At 37.3% G+C, this 23,545-nt stretch overlaps 1 protein-coding gene and 1 long non-coding RNA gene across 2 annotated transcripts; one reads left to right on the top strand and one right to left on the bottom strand.

Moving 5' to 3' along the window:
- The first annotated feature begins 5,504 nt into the window (after window positions 1–5,504).
- Window positions 5,505–7,179, top strand: LOC126623201 (uncharacterized). Its single transcript, XR_007623696.1, has 3 exons — window positions 5,505–5,954; window positions 6,368–6,440; window positions 6,862–7,179. It is a non-coding gene; the product is annotated as an uncharacterized LOC126623201 (long non-coding RNA).
- Window positions 7,180–7,661: 482 nt separating this feature from the next.
- Window positions 7,662–14,519, bottom strand: LOC126621566 (probable serine/threonine-protein kinase PBL8). The gene is made up of 11 exons (XM_050290092.1): window positions 14,149–14,519; window positions 13,727–13,860; window positions 13,200–13,297; window positions 11,637–11,980; window positions 10,461–10,910; window positions 10,175–10,335; window positions 9,219–9,295; window positions 8,969–9,116; window positions 8,678–8,827; window positions 8,269–8,388; window positions 7,662–8,185 (listed from the first exon to the last, which is right to left on the bottom strand). Exons 1-10 carry the CDS (start codon window positions 14,318–14,320, stop codon window positions 8,308–8,310), a joined length of 1,815 nt encoding a protein of 604 aa, XP_050146049.1. The 5' UTR covers window positions 14,321–14,519; the 3' UTR covers window positions 7,662–8,185; window positions 8,269–8,307.
- Between the last annotated feature and the right edge of the window lie 9,026 nt (window positions 14,520–23,545).

Here is a 23,545-nt window from a genome sequence, read left to right as displayed (position 1 = left end):
AGCATTCGATCTTTTGAACTATGTGGCCTTCTCGCACTGGAGAGCTTACCCAGATGGGTGTCAGGGATTTAGTTTACCTTCTCGCACTGGATAGCAATTAGTTTTACCCTCTTGTATTGGAGAGCAATTAGTTTATCCTCTCGCACTGGAGAGCAAACTCATATGGGTGTCAGGGAATTGTTTTACCCTCTCGCACTGGAGAGCAATTAGTTTATCATCTCGCACTAGAGAGCAAACCCATATGGGTGTCGGGGAATTGGTTTACCCTCTCGCACTAGAGAGCAGACCCTTTTGGGTGTTGGGGAATTGGTTTACCTTATCGCACTAGAGAGCAATTAGTTTATCCTCTCGCACTGGAGAGCAGACCATTTTGGGTGTCGGGGAATTGGTTTACCCTCTTGCATTTGAGAGCAATTAGTTTATCCTCTCACACTGGAGAGCAATTAGTTTATCCTCTCGCACTGGAGAGCAGACCCATATAGGTGTTGGGGAATTGGTTTACCCTCTCGCACTAGAGAGCATGGAAGTCGTTGTCGTGAGTGCAGCTGAAGAAAGCTGGACTGCTGGATAACTGAAATAATCCTCAGGCTGCGAGGTCTTGTTTGGTGAACTGCTTGAGACTTCGAACTGCTTATGGAACCCACGTAAGGGTGTAAACGCAGTGAGCTACTCCTTGAATTATTGCGCCATCATTAGGTGCTTCATCTTGTGCCCTTTTGAGGCTTGGTCTGGAACCTTTCTACTTCTTCCTGAATTTTCCTTTGTTGGGGTGGCAGAGCTTTCGACTGCCTCCAATCGTGATGTGTTGGTCTAAGCTATTCTTCCATATGTTCGACTCGTCTATGCTGCGGCTGCGGTGGGTGTAGTATGTTCCTTGCAAGTGAGCGTGTAACTCACAGGCTGCTGGTTGAACTTGAGCCTGATTGAGTGACTGCTTCTTTCCATCTGCTGTGCTGCCTGCTCCGATGTGATGTGGAGGATACTCCTTACGGGCCTAGCCGCGAATGAATACTTCGTTTGGAAGGCTGCTCATGTATTATCGGAGTGTGTCCTCAACCATGAGTGTATGCTCATCCGTGGGCCTAGTCGAGAATGCACGCTACTCTGCGCGCTAAGACGAGAGTATACACTATCTCGGGGGCTCAATCTGGAGTGTACTCTGCCCAAACGCTCAGTTCGTGAATGGTCAAGTGGCTGCTTGCCGGGATGCTGCTGGAAAGGTTCTTCATCTGCTCTTGTCCTACATTGGGACACCTCATTTGGGGCACGTTACATCTTGGTGCGCTGCAAGAGCTGGTTCACCAAGGTCGTCTGATGTGCTAGGGCGCTTGTCAACTCTATGACTTGTCAAGACAAGTGTTGTTCGCCATTTGGATTGGAAGATCTTGGAAGGAATGTGCCTCCTTAAGCAGTGGAAGGGTGGTAGACTCCGAGCGCGAGATTTGAGTTAGGAAATGTCAAATCCACAGAGAAATGTGGTGAAAATGTCCCCGGCTCAATGGTAGGTCCGGATGGTTGAGTTAGTTTTTGGCCGACTTGGGCTGCTTGGAAGGCCACGGGAACAGGCTGAGCCGCGGGAGTAGGTTGGGCACAATAGCAGGCTGTGCCGTAAAAGTAGGCTGCTTTGCGGGAGCAGGTTGGGCCACGAGAGCAGGCTGCTTAGCGGGAGCAAGCTGGGCCACGAGAGTAGGCTGGGCCACGGAAGTGGGCTACTCGGCGTGTGATGCACATAGGTGCGAGGCTTGAGCTCTACTTGGCAACGCGTTGGGCTTGGAGTAACATGGCTTGGGTCATGGCCTTGGTGTCGTGGGCCTTGGATGACACGGCTTAGGCTTGCTTTGGTGGCATGGCTTGGGTCGTGGTAGTGGTGCCATGGACCTCGCCGCGGGTGGCCACCATAGTGGCCATCACGGTGATTCCCGTGGTGGAACCTCGTGGTGGTGGTGCAGCTCCCCATAGGATCACATTTAGTCTTGTGGATCGCTGCGGTCCCATTTCTTGCATATTAGAATTTTCACTCATGGAGTTTTCTAAATTTCTAGCCATTGTATTTCTCTTTTTTGTTTTATCATATAATCTTTGCAAATAAAAAATTCTAATAATAAGAACATACGAAAAATACAAGTGGACTAGAAAATAGAGAAAAAAACCTTTTTATGCGAGAGTCTTCTACGAGTGTGAATTTCAACTCTCAATGAAAGCATCAATATGTGGGTGCAAATTTCCACCTTCTTCTTCTTGGACAAAATTGCACCTACAAAACAATCAACACCTTAGGTCAAGGCCAAGAGCCTCACGCGCCTACGATGAATGGGGGGCTTTGGCCGAAGAACCTCCGATGCCAAAGTTAGAATTTAGAGAGAAAAGTATTTGGAGAGTTTTTGGGAGTTTTGCAAGAGTGTGGACCTCATTTTTTTAGAAAAATAGGGTCATATATATAGGGAATGGAGGTGGCCAGCCCTTAGAGGTTTTTTGTATGAAAATAGGTGATTTAATTGGTGATTAATGGATTAATTAAGAATTAATCCATTAATTAGCCAATTAATCTCCATTTATATGGAATAATTTATAGGTTATGAAGTAATTACCTAAGATGAGGATGGATGAGATAATTTGGAATTGGTTACCTTTTTTGGACACTCTTGGCTTGATTAAAGAATGATTGTCCACTGCTCGCGCGTAGGACAACCAGTGTGTCTCAGGGGTAACTTTGTCCTTTTTACCAAAAATCCACGTGTCGCCTTGTGATTATTTTTGGCTCTACAATCGTGTCTCCTTGATTCATGGAATGGGTTACTTAAGGTGATTGTGGAATGATGTTGAATATGATTGTTATTAATACGATTAGATCAGTGATCAATGCGACTAGAGGGTACTGTTGTGCTTTGTTGATTCTTTGATATATTACATGCTATGAATTGCGATTTTTTGTTGAAACTTAGTGATTTATATGATGGATGAAATAGAAACCTTGATTGTCATATGGGTCCGTTATGTAGCTTGAATTGAATAAATCATGCTTGTCAAGTCCAAATAATTGATTGAGAATGTTGTGTCTTTCGGCTTGAACGGACTGTGATATATGTCGAATTGTAGCGAATGTGAACTACAAATGGCTTGATCCCTATTGAGAATACGTAGACAGTCTAACGAGGAGGTTAGATGCAACCATAAAGTATACGAAAAATTATTATGCATTTGGATCTTGAATTATACTTTGTACATATCCCGGAAGCGAGGTTTGTTGGATATATGGGTATTTAGTGACGTCACGTGCTGATCCTGGACGTATGTTAGGATCAGGGCGTGACAGAAACCGTATTGAAACAAAACATGATAATTAAATTTTAAAAAATCATGATAATTATCCTCTAAAAGGTTAGCAGTTATGGAGAGGAGAGAGAGATAAAAGATAATGGCAACAAAAACAAATTAAAACAAATAGAAAAAGTGATGCGATGAAAGTTAAGCACTCAAATTAAACCCTCTTTTGACAATTGTAGTATATGTATAAGTAGGGATCGTTCTGGACCGGGGATTCGGAGGGATTGCTAATCTAAACTAAACTGACTTACAAAAAGAAACTTAAAAACACTTAACTAGACTCTATAGACTCAAAACACTTAAAAACACAAACTAAAACAGATTCTAACTAATTAGACACACTAAAGTAAAGGGGGATTGGGTTTTGGACGAAAATAAAGTAAAACAAAACAGAAACTAGAACTAAACAGATTTGCACGAAATTGATTGTTTTGGATGGATGATGGGCTAGCTAGAAGGTCTTTCTCCACACATGACACACTTGCATACAAATCAATCTCCAATTGTTTTTCAATAAACTATGATACTCAACACCCCAAATTAACCGTGATGTACAAATTAACCCTCAGATTTTCCTTTACTCATTGAATTGGATGAATGCATGCGACAACCCAAATCATTCTCTAAAAGTCCCCTATATGAATGCATAATAGAGATACAATTAAAGATCATTACGTTCCATGAAAATCATAAGCGTTGACGAGGCAATTGTAACTATGAATGCATGATACGTTTGCCAAGAATTCAATTAACGCGACTGTGACAAGCAACCTTCACTACTCATGAATATAAACTTGTAACGATTAGGTGAAACTTATTTATATCCTAGCATCAAATTCATGCATGAAAACTAAGTATACATCCTTAATAAACATACACAAATCCGTTATGAATAAAATAGATAATTGAATTGCAATCACAACTTATCAAATCACAATTGGAAGAAATCAATTCATATTGCAAATATATTCATGGTTTCGAATTCTCCTCTCGCCAAAAGAGGTTTAGTTCCTCATACTTGCAATTAAACAGAAACAATTGAAATTAAACATTGATAACCAAAGTAGAATACACCTAGAATGCTCCAGCAATCCAAATTGAATGACTAGCACAACTCCAAGCAATCCTCCTTCCTTGCAAATATGTGGCACCAAGGTGTGAGTGGTGAATGGATGGTCTCTTGTGGTGGTGGATGGATATAGGTGAGTTATGGTGAAGGGTGGAGAGTTGTGTAGATGATGTGGTGTCTTTGGATGATGGCCCCCAAATTATGGTGAAGGGTGGATGTATTTATAGGCTAGGGAGAGGAGTGTATGAAGTTGTAATAAGTGGATGTAATGGTTGTAGTGGGTGAATGTTGTGGTAATGAGTGGATGTTTGGTAATGAGTGGATGTAATGGGTGTAGTGGGTTGTGGTAATGTGGGGATGTAATGGGTGTAGTGGGTTGTGGTAATGAGTGGATGTAATGGGTGTAGTGGGTGAATGTTTGGTAATGAGTGGATGTAATGGGTGTAATGGGTGTAGTGGATGAGTGTTTGGTAATGAGTGGATGTAATGGGTGTAGTGGGTGGATGTAATGGGTGTAGTGGGTGGATTAAGTGGATGTAGTGGTAGGTGAATGGATGTGTTGGGTGAAATGAGTGTGCTAAAATGGTTATTTATAAGGAGATGATGATGTACAAACTTCAAATTTCGTCCATTCCTTTTGCTCCAAGCATATATCATTCATTCCATGCCCAAAAATGCTCCAAAATGCTCCAAAATGCACTTCTTTGCCATATTAACCCTTTGGACCTACAAACACACGAAAATAGCTTAAAATACTAAAATAACTACGAACTAACAACATAAATGCCAAGAAACAAGCTAACTAAGTCGCATAAATATGCTCCTATCAAAAAGGAGATAATCCAAACTATAAAATGGCAAAACCATTCACAAGGGGAGAGGATGAACGTTGTAACATCCCACATCGTCCAGGGTAGTGGGTCATGTAAGCCTTATATATATATTCTCATCTCTTCCTAGCACGAGACTTTTTGGGAGCTCACTAGCTTCGGGTTCCATCGGAACTTCGAAGTTAAGCAAGTTCGCACGAGAGCATTCCCAGGATGGGTGATCCATTGAGAAGTTCTCATGTGAGTTCCCAGAAACAAAACCGTGAGGGCATGGTCAGGACCCAAAACGGACTTCGTGTTACGGCGAAGTACAGCCCATGATGTGGTGGGGCCCCCGGGCCGAGATGTGACAAACATGGCATCATTTTTTGAAACTGCTATGAGCAGTTACGTTTGGGATGTATCTTTCTCCATGACACAAAAATTGACTCATCTCAGTCTATCGGATATTTAGTTTTTTATTTTTTTTACCCCATCTCTTTTGTGTTCTTGGCGTTTGATTTCATATTATTGGGAATTAATTGTTTTTGTTAATCCATTTTTTTGTCTACTTTTCCCCTCTATCTTGAGCTTTGATTTTGAAATATATACAAACCTATTGCAGGGAACGGACGAAAAGGTTAACACAGACGAGCTTATTCATGGGTTTTCATTGAACAGCCTGCCTGTTATCTAGCAGCAAGGTCCAAATCCCCACTTTGCAACCTCATCAAGTAATCAGAATCAGGCAAGTGGTGAAATGTCTTTTCTACTATTGAACATAAATACTCATCACTCTGACTTTGCAATGGTTTTTAGATTTTTCAGGGTTTATCCAGTGTTTTATTTTACCTGATTGTACTTTTGGGTTTCATTCTTCGTTGATTTTGATTGTGTTGTTTTTGGACTACACTTGTACTTTTAGTTAGATTGTTCTGTAATTTTCATTGTCGATGCTTTCAATTCTCCTCTCATCTTAATTAATGTTACTCAAGGTTATTGTACTTTTAGTTAGATTGGTCTGTAATTTTCATTGACAATGCTTTCAATTCTCCTCTCATCTTAATTAAGTTATATAGTTTGAATATATGCATTTTAAATCTTCCCTTTTATCTGGACTATGGTTAATGGTTATTTATATTTATCCATCTTTTCTAGCAGGAAGGAAAAAAGGCGGATGCTTACTTTTACTGCATTGCACACACATGAATGTGACTGCAAAATTAGTCACTACCAAGGTAAAAGACCATCAGTGTTTCTTTATTCCTGTATTGCACACACGCATGCATAAATATGCTTTTTCTTTTATTTATTTAAGCTTTTCAATTCTTTTACCAAACATCAATAACAAATTGAAGTTTATATCTTATTATTGCATCTTTCTTCTTCATGATATTTTTCATCACTTTCTTTCCACATTATCCCACTTAATTAATCATCTCTCTTTATAAAAAAAATTCAATGGTGAGATGCAAATTTGAAAAGAATATTGTAAGGGTAAGTAGCATGGAGTTTCATTTTCTTATGAACCACCAAAATAAATTTAAAACAAAAAAATAAGTAGCATGGAGTTTTATCTACCAAAATATGAAAAGAGAATAAGTAGCATGGAGTTTCCTTTTTCTTATGAATCAAATCACGGTTGTGTATATTATGCAGATGCAGGACAAGTTGCTTCTAAGTTCTGATTAATAATGGTACTAGTGGCTGGTTGTGGAGATCAAATTATTGTTTTGAAGTGTCTACCGTTAAGATGTGATAGCCAAAAGTTGATGTTGTTACCTTGCTTATTAGTTTGAAGTGTCTTTCAAAGATTCATAAATTAGACCCTCAAGACAGAATCATACAATAGTGCATGCTTATAGATGCATGTTTTTGTATTCTATCGAACATAGAGTAAATTTTCTTTTATTCTTGGTTTGGATTAAATGTAATACAAGTGTATATATGATTTTTATTTTATTTAAAATGTACTACTATTACACCCTTATTTACTAATGTATTATTGCATAAGAGTAAAACATATACTACAAAGTAACTTCTCATTCAACGTTGTCCAACACAATAAAAGGTCGTACCCAGTGCATAAGGCTCCCGCTTTACGCAGGGTCTGGGAGAGGTGAATGTCGGCTAGCCTCACCCCCATTTATGGAGAGGCTGCTCCCAAGTCTCGAACCCGAGACCTACCGCTCATGTCCAACACAATACTAAAATAAATTGTCTCTTAACATTGTATTTCTAAGTCTAATCCTAAGGTAAACCTTGAGTTGAAATCCGGTTGTGCTAAGATTTGGAGGAAGTTGTGTGATTGTTGTGAACCATTTTTCTACTTTGGAGTTTAGACTGTCGACAAAAACATCTTGCTCAGGAAAAATTTCAATATAGTCACCAAGCATTTCTTCCTTCGTTATTTTCTCCATTATAACATGCAAAATTACTATTTTATAGTGCGAATTACATATCACTTGATCGATTGAATTTCATTTAAGAACTAAAACTTCCTGCTAATAAAGGTGCAATCTTTTGTTGATTAATCTAACTTAATGCAACAACCACAAAGTCTTGGACATAATAATTTAGATTACATGCCATAAATCCCTAGAGTATATGGAGTTGTTTTTACAAAACTAGTGGAGAGTAAACTCATGATCCATTATTTAGATGAAAAAATCTTATTCTTAGAGAAGGCATCATAAGACAAACTTACTGTTTGTCTAAGCCAAACTCCACGACATGTTCAAGTTTTCAAGGCCTTACAAACAATGTCTCCTTTGTTGAAACCATGAAAAACCAATCCCCTTGGCCCGGTTGAAGGAAAATGATGAACTATGTGAGAAGCTACAGCCATCTTCAAGGAAAACAGGAAAAAAAATACGTTCAGCCGTCAGACGAAAGAATAAAGTGTGCCATTGTCTTCATCAAGGTAGAATTGCTATCCTGGCATGTAGAAATGGGCGCTTTCCCCTTCAGAAGGTAGGGCGAACTGAGACAGAATCAAATGAAGCATTAGTTAGATTGCACATGAGAAGCTAAAAACAGTGGACATAAGAATATAAACAGCAATACCATCTGCAAAAATGAAACTAAACTGCGCCGCTGGATCCTTCACTTTGTATGCTGTTCAGGTACAAAGCGCACTCCTAGGTGGTGGAAATTGTCACTTTCACCTTCAAGAACACGGACAACCTGTTGGAAGGAAATCTGTGAAGTCCATATTGAAATTTGAAATGCAGCATGGAGACATTTGTACTAAGATATACACAGATCTCAGTTTACGCAGTGGTATTTCTAACTACCAACGCCACAACATATATCTAATGTGTGTTTCAACTTTCATGAGCATGTATTTTTCATTTTTGAGAAAGGCGGTTCACATTGTTGTCATACCAGGTTAGAGTATATCATTTGATCTTGCACCAACTTCATTAACAGTTCCCACAAATAATAAGAACCACATGGGTAAAATTTTGATTACCTCTCCCATTGATGGACGCATTTCAGGACTTCTTTGTATGCATAAGTATGCGGCTTTAGCCATAAGGTACACTCCATATGTCTCATACGAATCTCCTAAACGAAGATCAATGAGTTCATGTAGTGCTAGCCTCTGGATTATTGGTTCTGCCTAAAATTTGCAGATATGGACTAATTAGTTGGAACCCGAGAATAAAGCACAGCTGTTTCTGCAACGAGTAAAAAATAGTTTTTCTTTGTGCCCTTTTGCCATAAAATAAGATGAAAAAACACATCATGAAGTCCAACATACCCACTCCCGTAGGGATTGAACTTTCCCTTCTCCATTTGAATCAATAATCTTGCGGCCGGTTATTAGTTGTAACAGAACCATACCAAAGGCATATACATCTGTCCGTACAGAAACAATACCGTTCTCCGCATACTCTGGAGCAAGGTAGCTACAAGGACCAAAAACTTGCACTAGTTTAGTGAAAGTTACCAATACCAGAGAATGTAGAGTGTGAAATCAAATGTAGGAAAAAGCGTATAGAAGTCCTCACCCTAGTGTGCCAATTATCCTTGTCGGGTCAGTGTCATCACCCGTTGTCTTCCATTTGGCTAAGCCAAAATCACCTAACTGAGTTTAGAAAATCATTCAGTTAGCTAGAATAGTTTTCGTAGTCTTCAGATCTTTGATAATAACTAGTCAGATCTTGCACTCAAAACCTATTCTTCTCAGAGACGAAAACGAAATATTATACTCCAAAGTCGAACAAAAGTAGAAGCCAGAAATGCAAAACGTAAAAATTAAATAAACAAAAGAAAAAGAAGGGAAGGAAAAAAAAAGAGAACTAGTAATATTTGTAATATACAAGTCCTCAGTATTCTGGGTCATAGGTATCTACTAGTTCCTAATTTTTACATATCAATACTCCATCTGAAACAACAAAAGTGTTTCATGCACCACAACCTACATTTTCGCATATCAAAAAAAAGGAATTATTATCAGCACTCCAAAATAGTCATTACTATGTATACTGTGAGAACTGAAAGATGACTTTTTTCAAGTGCAAAGAGCTGCTCGCTAGAAAGAAAAATAAAAATACATAATTCCTAGAAGTTTTGCAGCTCATTAGCATAGGACTATGCAGATGACTCTAGATTTTTACCACAAATCTGGAGGGCACCAAGACTACCCAACCAGATTCTTAGAGGAACTTTAATTTATTAACATCACTACCCGCTAACCAAATCTTGAGCATATTGATAAACCAGAAATTTAAATGAGCACTATGCATTTCTTCAAAGGACCTCATAAAGAGACAAACATAAAAAATATGGCAATTAATTTAGGGGACTTTAACGAAAAGCTTCCGGTACTGTTTACTTTAATGAAAAATCACATTTTTACACTAAAAATTTTATTATGATACTATTCACTTTACCCTTTATTTTGTCATTATCGTTACAATTCTAAGTTTTCAATTCATTTTCATTAGTTTTCCTATGAATTTACCATAGGAACATAATCATGTGTTAGCAGGATATTGCTTGGACGCGTGTCTCTATGAATTATAGGACCTCCACGACATTCTTCGTGTAGGAAACGCAATCCTTTTGCAGTTCCAATGGCAATAGAATGTCTTTGGTGCCACTCAAGAGCTGCTGCTTTTTCATCTACAAATATGGCCAATAAGAATTAGCGAAAGAAGATGCACTTATCATGTCCATATAGTATCAACATAAGAACTAACAGTGTTGAAAAAAGAAAAATACTGGGGAAAATTTTAACAGAAGTTTACCAAATAAGTGCCATTCAAGAGAATTGTGGCAAATATATTCATAAACCAAGATATTTAGGTTCTCCTTGCAACAATAACCCAACAGCATGACAATGTTCTTATGGCGTGCAAAACTCAAGACATAAACCTCAGAGTGAAATTCCTTAAATCCTTGTGTACTTGCTTCTTTTCGCACTTTTGCTGCAATCTGCTGTCCGTCCTTGAGCTCACCTTTATACACATGACCATATCCACCTTCTCCTAATAAGTTTTCCTTGGAAAAATCATTTGTTGCAAGCTGTATCTCTGAGTAGCTGAATGTCATGGAATCTTTGACATACATTTCAGTCCTTGTTCCGCATCTGGAACACAGAATTGGGGCATCTGAGCATCTTTCTCGTAAGGCGTTATTTTGCTTCTGGATTTTTTGAGGAACAGTGGATGGTTTATTGTCTGCTTTGGTTTGAACACCTGAAAAACATAACATATAGTCTCAAATTGTACAGTTGTGAGTGCTACAACCCTGGTCATTACTAAAGTCATACTTTGTCACTACTAACACCTTGATGCAGTGAGTTTTTTTAAGCTAAGATGAACATGAAAGAAGGCATCAAGAACTTCTTTGTTAAAAAACAGAACTATGTTCCTGTCATCCTTTCAGTGGACTAGCTTGGCATATATGTTTGATGTAAGGCTTTCACTTACTTGATGTCAAACTGAATGATGTAGATAGTTAGAAAGTCCAGTTTTTTCTAGTAACCGTATGAATCTATGTGATTCAATCGATGAAATAGAGTAACCTTATTCTTCTTCAAATGTGACATATTACCGGTCTTGACCATTTTGACGAGAGACTTATAAAAAGTGTTAACTCCAAATATTGGAGAAACCAAGAAAAAGTTCTTGCTTTGCTACCTACATAGTGAGATACTTATGCCTTAATATTCACATAAAACAAGCAAAGGATACGGACTGATAATTTTAATATTTTAAAATCTAGATAGATCATAGAGCATAAAAAACTTTCCTCATTTGAGGTTCGTATCACATGACGAAACTCCCTACCAAAAGTTCAAAGATGGCTAAGATTTAATGCATGGATATTACAGCTCAGATGAAATCCTTACAGCAGAATAAACAGTATATATCTTGTATTTGTAAAGCATTTTGTAGAAAGGAATATGACAAGATTCTGACCTGAATTTTCTTGCTTAGAGGAAGACCCTAGATTCAATAAAGTACCGTAGTCTCGTAACTTAAATGTAGGTGAAGTTACAAAGTGATTTTTCAGAATCTCAGAGCTTTCTGGTGAATCAATGGATTCAGGGCAGCTTCCGCAAGTGATGAGTGGTTCATTGTTTTCGTTACCTTGATTGGATAGAGGAACGGGCTTGGACAAAGAAAAAAACAATTTGTGTTCTATAGTGTCAGTTTCATCTGTTGTATGAGGTCTCACAACTTCCACAGCCAAGCTATCTTGAATTATTGCAACCTTGCACGGTATCTGCTTCAGGTAGAACGTCAAATCCCGTCTAAGGTGCCTGTGATAAGCTCTGTGAGTTACAATTGAAGCTAATTCGAACAGAAAAGAGAATTCAAAAAAGAAAAGGAAAATCTTTAATTTGAAAAAAAATATCACGTTCAATGATTTTTTTTTTTTTAGTAAATCGATATACACTAGGGGAGGGGGAATTCGGTTAAGCTACACAATGGGTAACCTAGTTTAGTATCAAATTCGTCATTCACGAAATTCGAACCTCTCACTTATAAGCCTAATTTGGCCCTATGCGTTTAATGATTCGTAGTTTAAGTAGGCAATTAATCTCTAAGCGATAATCTGAAGATGCCCATTTATTTTTACTAATTGGATAATGACGGTTTGCGGTTCAGCACTAATATGGAGTACTCTGAACGATTTACAACAGAGGTAAAGAATAGTGATCTTTATAGTGTAGGGCCAGATTCTATGATTTTTCACTTAACATTCCAATCACATGGCAATATAGCAGCATCATTGAAGCAAGGATCCCTTTCCCATTCATACCTACTCCAATATTTGGAGTAAAACTCAAATTTTAAGTTCTAAATTCCAACCCTTGAGGCAAATATGAGTTTTAACCCAAAACTCATTTATGAGGCAAATTTATGCCAGGATTCTCCCTAAGTTAGTAGAGCCCACCATATATGTGTATTTTATTTTAGTTTTATATTTATAAATTCATTAATTCAATGGTTAAAATCCAATATGATCAAATCCAACAATAAAACAAAAGATCTAATAGTCCAAATTTAAATTCAACGGCTAAAGTGATTAAAAAAAAATCTTTCATGCATTTCATACTCTTTCATAGTTTTCCATGAGTTTCCTGGTGTCGGTTTAATGATTTTTCAATATTTATCGAAATTTAAATATTTTTAGATTAAAATGTTCATAAAATTAAATTAGGATAGTCTACATAATTATTTTAAAAAAAAATTACTTTAAGAAAAACATTATCCTAAATTTATTTTTTAATAACCTCGGGCTAAAAATTAGTCCAGAAGGGTAGCAACAGAAAAACTATTTCTGGCTTAAAACCTAAATTTTCTGCATTAAAAATGTTAGGTTTTAACCATAGGGTAAGAGATGGTTTTAGCATCTAAAAGGGTGAAGAATAGACTTTATGGGTGGGACGTAAGTCATGAATCAGCACATACAGATCTGATATCAACTGTAACTCAAGTGAAATCTAATACACACAAGTAGAGGTAAGGAACTACCTATCAAGTACAACCCAAGCTGCATTGCAGGCCATAATCTCTTGCAAAATAACCTGCTTAACGGGAAAACCAGCAGTAACTTTGACTTCAATGCTGACCTGAATATAGCAGGGAAACTAGCAGGGTGGGCAAAAATTGAAGCAGCATTCAAATCTTAATGTTCAGCTTAACAATGACGATGATGCTCATTATAAGTAGGAAAAAGAACTGGCACATCCATAGTCACCGTGTCAATTATTATGTTACAAGTAGTACAAAACGCATGCTAACATACCCCAAATTTTCAGATATTGACACAACATTCAGCTCAAATTGTTAGATATGTCATCATATCATTGCAAGATTTGCTAATATCATGAATTCATGATAAGAAAAATGAACTTTCTGCAATCTCGGAAAGAAGATGTCTTGAGTAGAGACACATCTGGTTGAGGGAAAGCCAACACTCTGTTTAGGCAGGGACATAACGAACGCACAACTTTACAAATCATTTAATAGTAATTCTTAGCCTCAGATAAATATGTTACCCCTTGATCTTCACACTTTCCCGCACTTTGAAGAAGCATGTTAACATACATGTCAACTTTCTTTGTAACTTCTTCCTCCACTGCACGAATGCTGTTTTCCAAAAAATCCACGCATGGTTTTGTGTTATATCCCACTGCCCCAAACAAAGACAAAAGAAGCACATAGACCACATGTCAGAAAGAAGCAGACGTAGTTTTTGAACCAGTAGGTAAGATTCAAATATAGATTCACACAAACCCTTCACCTTTTACATCTTATTAACCATCCAACTAATGATATGAAATTTAAAAGTTGTTAGGCATTGATAAGAGAAGTTTCTTAAAAACCCCATCAAAGATTTCATGTCATTTTAGGAAAAAACAAGGATAAAAAGCCATTAAAAAAATTGCAGTTCAGTAAGGCCAATTCATCAAACACTTACTCGGGTGGACAACCTTATGCAAAACTCCAAGCACAATGATGGTATCCCCTGAATGTAAAACGTCACCCCTCTTCTGGAGACTGTCAATTGCGAGCGTAAGCTCATGCACGCCGCGGTCCTTGGTGGCGTCATAGGCGATAACAACATGCGATGGTGTCAGAGGGCTCGCCATTTACAGAATATCACGCACACAACACAACAATTGGAAACTGGGTCTTGAATTTGAAGCTTTCTTTTTTAATGTTATGGTGGTGAAAATCGAAAGTGCTATTTAAAGGAAGATATGTGGAATGGTTTAGCAGTTCGAAATCGAAAAAATGGCATCGAAATCCGTATACGATTAAACTTAAAAGGGATTTTGATTGGTTGGCCAATGGTAAGTGTTGGTTTGGAGTTCTAGCAAAACTTTGTTCCATTTTTTTTCTTTGTGCTTCGAAGCATTCACTTTGGAGAGCGGGAATATATGCCATGGATATTCTTGCCTATTCCAAGGAAATGGCGGGGGAAAGTTGCCGTCTTCTTCAATAGAGCCAATGGAGAAACTCTGGCACTGTATTGGAATATGCTTTTTCACGGCTGGTGTTTTAATTTTTTTTGGGTCAATTAACGGCTAGTGTTTGGACTGCTAAATCATTGAGTTGGAAATTTGAGTAGTTTGAGTAGAAATTTCTTTGTCCCACATTGACAATTTCCAAAAGATTTTATCACTTTATAAGGTTTTGTCATTTATAGAAAGTGATTGGAATAATAAGCCTGGATAACACAATTAGGCTCACCTTTGGGGTTGGACTTTGGGATGCACTAATTAATTGGTAATTAATATATATATATATAATTAATATATATTTAATTATCAAAAGATGATGGGGCTCTGAAAATTAATTTCTTTAATTAAGAATTTAATTAAATTAATTTTTTGAAGTCAATGAAATAGCACCCCATCTGAAAGAGATGTCTCCCAACAGTCACATCTCATTCTCATACTTGTTGCGAACAGGCATAATCTCACTATATATACATTCGTCTGCATGACATTTAGAACACTGAAAAACATAAATCTCCTTCTATAATCCATAGCATTCTTACTGAGAGTACCACAAAGAAATTCGCTAGAAGTTAAGCTTTCCGGTGTTGGAATTATAACTTAATCGTTGAAACCTGATGAAACAGGCGTCCGGAGAGCTATAAGCACTGAGTAGGGGCGAAATTTCTGTTTCAAGAACATTGCAGTACACAAGCCTCGATCTTCAATATTTCTATTTAATATTAGTTCATTGTTCATACACTGTTTATTTATTAGTATATATAAATTTATCATAGATTGTTGACATATATTCAACATGATCGCCAGGAAAGATTTGGGGACTCATCTTTGTGTCATTGAGTCATGTCCCGCTGTCTAAGGGCATGCAAACAATGTTGCTGTATGCATGCAGTAAAAACAAGGACAATATTTGGGTCCCTCAAGGTCCACTTCGTTGCCCTCCTAGTTTTGATTAACGAATTTTCGCTATATAATGTAATAAAAGAAATTGTTCATTTTCTTTATAATCATTTAAAGAATGTTTATGTGGAAATAACCCACCTCCATCGTCGACCCATGTCTATCGCCGTGGAGTCAGCAGCAATCCTTGTTAGTCTCTTCCTTCTCTTTCCCTCCCTTTTTCTCTTATTTTCTAACCATCTTCTTCCTCTAGTTGTCTCACTTTTTCGCTCAGGGCAAGAATAGTCTTCGTGGTTGTGGTATCTCTCTCGCTTTGTTGAGGGAAAACTTTTGTAGCGGCTATGATTTATTGTTCAAACTCGGACCTTTAAGTGCAAGTGTCGTTCAAAGTTGAGGCGGAGGAAAAAGCTCGACATTTGCTCGAAGTGATTTATACCGTAATGCTTTTATGTCGACCATTGCAAGATCATCAGAGGATGGTTCTACGACTTGGTAAATTATCTTTCTTTATGGGTTGGACATGGGTGTTAGGACTCTATTTGGACTCTCCCAAATCATGATAAAGATTAATAACGTTGAAATAAATTAGATAAAGTCAAAACCATATAGAAAGCTAATCTCCTCCGAAATAGGACATTAGTTACGTGAAAGAGTTGTGGTTTAACAACTCGATAATCATGGAGGATTATAGGGCATCAACTATCCCATGATAGCTAGGATTTAGTTGAGAGGTAAGATTTATGTCACTTGACTAGGTGTAACTTCTTTTTTTCATTATTAATAAAATTTCCTTTGTGCTGTCAAGGTTTCAAAAAAAAATTAAAAAAAATAGTGTCCTTGCTCACTAGGTATACCAGTGGGTCCTCACAGACTGAGTGATTGTGCATGTGGTCTAATATCCTAGAGAATAGAGTATTGAGTTTCTACATGCGGGTTCGAAACTTCCCCTCCCTTAAATTGTAGTAATTCAAACTCTTCCCCTTCCCCTAAAAATAATAAATTTAAATAAATAAATAAAGTGACCGAGAGATAATATTTTGTCCCTAATGTGGTTATAATTTTAATTCTTCTTCCAACACGTGTATGTTATTGATTGTAGATTTGTTGCTACAACAAAACAACATCAACAAAGTCTTTATTCTACTAAGGGTCATCAAAAGTAGATTCCGTACTAATAACAAAAAAATCGGTTACAACATTTGGCTCACTTTACCGTACAAATGTCATATATAACGAAAATTGTTCATTATCTTTATCGTTATATAAAGATGATCTCTACACATTTCAAATTAAATGAATTTGAACCATACTAAAGAGAATGAATAATTCTTATTATAGTATTTGTGCCCTAAAATAATTGTACGATGTTTACTAAAAGATGAATAACTTCTATACGTAAGGAACCCCAGCAAACAACAATACTTGTCCGTTTATTACTAAAAACTCTAAAGTTCGTGTCTCCTCCCCGTAGGAAATAGAAATAAAAATGCTTCTCTTACTATATCTTTTGTTGAAAAACAACAAAAATAGAGATGGGACCCTATATGTGTTGGTGAGCGTTCCATCTATTCGAGAGGTAATATAAATGTAGTATATAAAATGTGGTAAGTGTAGTATTACTCAAACAAAAAACCTATGCAATTTTAACCATTAAAGGCCAGTTTAGTATTGCTTTTTTCATCAAAAGCTGCTTCACTTCATAGTTAATCAGTAAAAAAGTGAGCACCACCACTACGTACCACTACAAAAGTTGCTTCGCTTTAAAGTTATGCAATTTTATCCTTCTAGACACATTTTAACCTTAAAAGTGACTACCACCACCTACCACTACAAACCTAACCTCTTACACCACCATTGTCATTACCACCATCATTCTTGCCACCACCACCAGTACCATAATCGCACCACCACCACCACAACCACCACTGCAATCATACCTGCGACCACTACCACAACTGGCACTACCATCGTTGCCACCACCACAATGACCATAAACACAACCACCACTGCTACCACCGCAACCGCCACCATCTTTGTTGTCACCACCCCGACCACCATTGTCACTTTTATAGCCCGACCACCACACCCCTTTAGTGGTATACCTCCACCACCACCATCACAACCATTCCCTCACCACCATTGTTGACGTCATCACCCACTCTATTATGTCTATTTTTGTCATTATATATGATTATATTATTTTTACATTAAAATTTACCAAATGCTTTTACACTGTTTTTCATACTTACAACACTTTATGAAATACAATTTATCAAATGCTAAACAACTTCATTTTGCAACTGATTATTCTTAAAGCACAACACGAGCATTTTTTACAAAAAAAAAAAAAAAAAAACCAAACAATTCCAAACTGGCCTAACAATCACCCTAAAAAAATAAGAAAACAAACCAAAGAATTGAATGGAGAGCCTTACTAGTAATCTCATCTCTTTTGCTGTTTAATTTTGATCCATTATTACAAGCTATTACATTTTTAATTCTTTCGAATTTAGAATCATGTTGATTCTCTTTAGAATGTTCTACAAAAGGTATATAAAATCAAGTAATCCGTATCATGAATTATATTTTAAATTATAAAAAATGTCGATTATGTGAAATGATACCCATATTTGAATTTTATCGATATTTCGGAATGGAGACTGGAGCATCAAGGTGGTTTGATACTTTGATGATTCTCTATTGTGTACACTTTTCTCTCCGAGGTGAGATATTTTCTCTCCAAGCTAAGAGTCTTTCTCAATGTTTGTGTGAGATTTATAAACCTAAGATTTTCCAATGGTATCGGCCCTAGCTTCGGCTGGGGTTTGTTGTCATGTCCTCTTCTCTTCCATTTCCTTCTTTTTTTCCTTGCCTCTACTGTTAGTTTCACCCAAATTTTAACTCCGGTCTGTCCAATTCCTCTACCCTCGAGGGTATTCCTCTTCCTGGCTCTTCCTTGGTCAGATCTTCAGCCATGTTTCCTGTTGAGATCGTGTGTAGAGTTCTAGTGTTTACACCAGGTAGGGTGTTTCCAACACCACCACTTTCTCTTTGTTGTCTGCCGGTTCTGGCAGTGTCGCTCGTGAGTCTCCACATGCTTCATACTGGTAGTTGGCTTCTCTCGCTCTGTTGCCAACTATCCATTGTTTATGGCTGTGCTCAAGTAGCATATCGAGGTTAGAGGTGGCGTCTGGTGAGGCAATACTCAGCGACGGTGGACATGAAATTGTTTTGATGGGTTGGAAAGTTGATGATGGAGATGGCAGTGGAAGCTTCTCGGCTTCTCGACTACTGTGTAGGATTTTTTGGGCCTTATTGTTTGTTGGGCTCTCTTTCTGTTTGTCCTTATTCTTAAGGCCTTTTTTGTTTGTTAATAGATGTAACTTGGGCCTTTGGTTTGCTTGTAAGTTTGTGTTGGTTGTTTAATAAAAACTCCCTTTCACCCTACTTTGATGATTCTCTAAGAATTTTAATTTTTAATTGCTCATTTGTTTCACACACACTTTGTGTGTAGTTTATTTTTACTTTTGTTTTTAAATTAAGTAGAGAGGACTTTGTCCTCCTTAATCTTTTGTTGGCAGTGGAAGGGGCAACACTTTAGCTTGGTTAATGCGTCTTTCCTTGTAACTCCTTTCGTTGCTCGATTTTATTATGCTTTGTTGTCTGCTTGCCTCGGTGTAGGCTCTCCCTGTTATATTTGACATTTTTGCCCGGGTAATGTATCCCCTAGTTTCCGAAAAAAAAAAAATAGAGAGGAAGAGAGGGAGAAAGGGAGAGATGTTTTTTTTAAATTTTTTTTTTTTTAAATTAGAGATGATTAAATCACTTGTAAGTGAGGCTCAGACAAAAAATAGCAAAATTTTGTTTTGTAAAATTACATTATTGTCCTTAACATTTTTGTTGTGATAGAAGACAAAAATGTCTTTTCACAATCTTTTGGTTGACAAGAAGAGTTCATTAATATGTGTTTAGATAAATCAGATGACAAGTAAATGAGTAAAATATATAGTAAACTATAGTTGTAAAAATGTTTTTAGAAAAAATACTCTCTTAAATTTTTTAAAATTTAATTTGTAGTTTTCAATTTTTTGTTTCCAAGCAGTTCTTTAGTCATGAGCGTAGCCACTTTCAGTAAAAAGAAACTTACATATGAGACCTGAGCATTTTGTTTCATTAGCATATTGATTCAGCCACATATTCTAGCAATAGAAAGAGATTGGTTTCAAATTTTTCGTGTTGTACAAATAACTTGAGGCTGGTTAGTCCACCATTTCCTTACTTCCTTAAACCAAATAAGTTTTTTATTCATTCTTTCTCCCACTCCTATTAGGACAAAGTTTGAAGTTTGATAACTTGCCTTAGTCTTCAATTTATTTGATCCGACAGCCAAAAATTAAGAATGGTCTGTAAAAAGTAAAAAATGGTGTTTAGACAACACATGCCCAATATTTATTGGGTGCATTTATCAAACTGGTGAGTGCATTTAGATGCCCCATGACCATTATATCTTGGGCTAAATGCACTTAAGCCGAATGCTAAAAGCTTTACAAGGCCTCCCTAAATTGGGTGAATTTGGGTTTAACATAAGCCTTACAACATCTCCAAATCTTCGCACTCTATAAATTGCAGTTTTGACGTGTTCATTCACCTTATTGTCCAATTTTAAATAACATAAATCATTATTTGTTCAATTTGCAAATGAGGATTATACACACACACACACATCATGTGGCAAATAAACACATGTCAAATAAGGACATAAGCCAAGTCATTACAAAAGTTTGGCATAAATAGGGTGGACGTATATAAACAATTAATATGTGGGGAATGAGATGGAAAAATAGGGGACTAGGGCTTGTTTGGAAGTACTTTTAAAATGACCGCAAACGTTTTTAAAAAAAATATTTTTGTGCTCTAAAAGCACTTGAAGTGCTTCTTGGAAGAAACATCAGTTTTGTGCTTCTTCCAGGAAACCTGTTATGTGATTCTTTTAGGAAGCACTTCAAGTGTTTTTCTATGATTCACTTGCGTTTTTACTAAGAATTGGTTCCAAAAACGGTTTCAGTTATTTTAAAAGCACTTTCAAACGAGACCTAGAGTTTTAGGCTGATTTATGTTTTGCAAACCAATGTGCACCAAAACGACTGTGTGTTGTGAGATAAAGACACATTTCATAAGTATTTAAATAGTATTATTTGGTCAAGCTGGTAAATATTTATTTTCTTAAGGTAAAACTTAATTTTTCTAGTTCAGTAAATTCGAGTACTGATTAAAAAAAATAAAACTAATGAAAATTGCTTGAAAACTTTGAGTTTTAACGATAAAGACAAAATAAAGGTAAAGTGAATAGTACCAAGTTTGATTTTTTAGTGTAAAAATGTGATTTTTCGTTAAAGTGAACAGTACCGCGGGTTTTTCGTTAAAACTCCCATTAAAAAATGGAAACTTTTTTAGTAATGCCTTACATATCTTCTTACGATTTGCCCTATTCCGTCAAATTGGTGGTTACTTTCCACATAATCAAGTTGAGAGAACTTACGTAAAATGGAAAACTAACTCATAGTTGGTTGAAATTGGTACGTTTTAAAACTTTAGGGTAAGAACTAAATTGAAAGTTTATCGGACAAGTCTATTATATATAAAGTCAATGGAAAAGTGAATAGTGATTTTGGAAAAAAAGTTTTGGACAAAAATGCCCCCAAGACAAAAAACTTTAAAGGCATCCCAAAATAATGCATCAAATACGGCAGAAGCATTTTCATCATTTTAACAGTGCTTTTTTTTTAATAATTTATTTTTTGGTACATTTTTTTTAAATTTTTTATAATTAGTATCTCATAATAGGCTAGTAATAAGGTGATTCAATTTCTCTATTTTTAAACACATTCAAAACATCTTACAAGGTGTGTAATGCCAGTTATAAAAAAAGATCTTTCGCATGCGAATAATAAGGTGATTAAATAAGTTGTCAAATGATTGTTTTTTTTTTAACAAAACAATATTATCTATGTCACATCTCAGTCCCCGCTCCACCGTAGCACGATATTATCCGCTCTAGGCTTACCATTTCCTCACGGTTTTATTTCTGGTAACTCAGCACAAGAACTTCCTAGTGGGTCACCCATCCTGGGAATGCTCTTGCCCAAACTCGTTTCACTTCGGAGTTCATACGGAATCTGAAGCCAGTGAGTTCCCAAAAGGCCTCGTGCTATAAGGTGGGAACATGTACATATAAGGCACATCACCCCCTCTCCGTTGGTTGATGTGAGATGTTACAGTCCACCCCCCTTGGGGGCCCGACGTCATCGTCGGCACACTCGCACCGAACGGCAGAGTGGCTTTTATACCATTTTGTCACATCCTAGTCTTGACTTCACCGTAACACGATATTGTCCGCTTTGGGCCCCGACCACGCCTTCAAAATTTTGTTTCTGGGAACTCAAGCGAGAATTTCCCAGTGGGTCACCCATCAAGGGAATGCTCTCACCCGAACTCGCTTAACTTCGGAGTTCATACAAAATTCGAAGTCAGTGAGTTCCCAAAATGCCTCGTGCTATATGGAAAGGGGTATGTACATATAAGGTACATCACCTCATTTCCGTTGGTCGATGTAGCACGAGGCCTTTTGGAAACTCACTGGCTTTGGATTTCATAGGAACTCCAAAGTTAAACAAGTTTAGGCAAGAGCATTCCCAAGATGGGTGACCCACTGAGAAGTTCTCGTGCCGAGTTCCCAGAAACAAAACCGTGAGGGAATGGTAAGCTTAGAGTGGACAATATCATGCTACGGTAGAGCCAGGATTGGGATGTGACATAATGGTATCAAAGCTACTCTGCCATTCGGTGCGAGTGTGCCGATGAGGACGTCGGGCCCCTAAAGGGGGTGGATTGTAACATCCCACATCGACTAACGGAGATGGGGTGATGTGGCTTATATGTATATGCCCACCTCTATATAGCACCAGGCTTTTTGGAAACTCACTGGCTTCGGGTTCCATCGGAACTCCGAAGTTAAGCGAGTTCGGGCGAGAGCATTCCTAGGATGGGTGACCCACTGGGAAGTTCTCGCGTGAATTTCCAGAAATAAAACCATGAAGGAATGGTAAGCTCAAAGCGAACAATATCATGCTATGGCAGAGTCGAGACTAGGATGTGACAATCTACACTAAGGGGGATGAGGTGGGCTTAACCTTACAGTGAGTCAGCAATAATGTAATTCAATCAGTTGTTTATTAAATATTGTTTTCTCTATTTTTAAACACGTTCAAAACATCTTAAGACACGTGTAATGTCGGTTATAAAAAAGGTCTTTCGCACACAGATAATGTGATTAAATTAATTGTCAAATGATTGTTTAAAAAAAAAACGATATTATCTACACTAAGGGGGATGAGGGTGGGCTTAGCCTCACAATGAGATAGCAATAATGTGATTCAATAAATTATTTATTAAATATTATTTTCTTTATTCTTAATGTAAATTCTATAGAAATCGATTTTATTATGTGTGTTGATGCACAAAATCAGCGAAGACTTTGGTACAACAGAAAGTGTCAGGTTTTATGACCTTCGCTTGGTTGCTTCGGTCACTAGTGAGGATAAGTACGTAAATGAATAGAGACAGAGAAGCAAACACAGGATGTACGTGGTTCACCCAGATTGGCTACGTCCACGGAGTAGAGGAGTTCTTATTAGTAGTGAAGGGCTTACACAAGTACAAAGGATCAAGCTCTCAATTTAGTGAGTTCTTGTGAATGATTTAACATAAATGGCCTTAGGCAATATTGTGGGGGAATGACCCCTATTTATAGAAAAACTTGTAGCTTTGTCACATTGACATGTGTCATGTTATGATTGGTTCTTGATGTTGACACGTGCTGCGCTCTGATTGGCTTCTAATCTTGACACGTGTCGAGTAGTGATTGGCCTCCTGGTCGGAGGGGAACTCTTCTGG

This window comes from Malus sylvestris, chromosome 5 (assembly GCF_916048215.2).
Source record: "Malus sylvestris chromosome 5, drMalSylv7.2, whole genome shotgun sequence".
NCBI lineage: Eukaryota > Viridiplantae > Streptophyta > Magnoliopsida > Rosales > Rosaceae > Malus > Malus sylvestris.
This window is presented reverse-complemented; position numbering and strand designations above follow the sequence as displayed.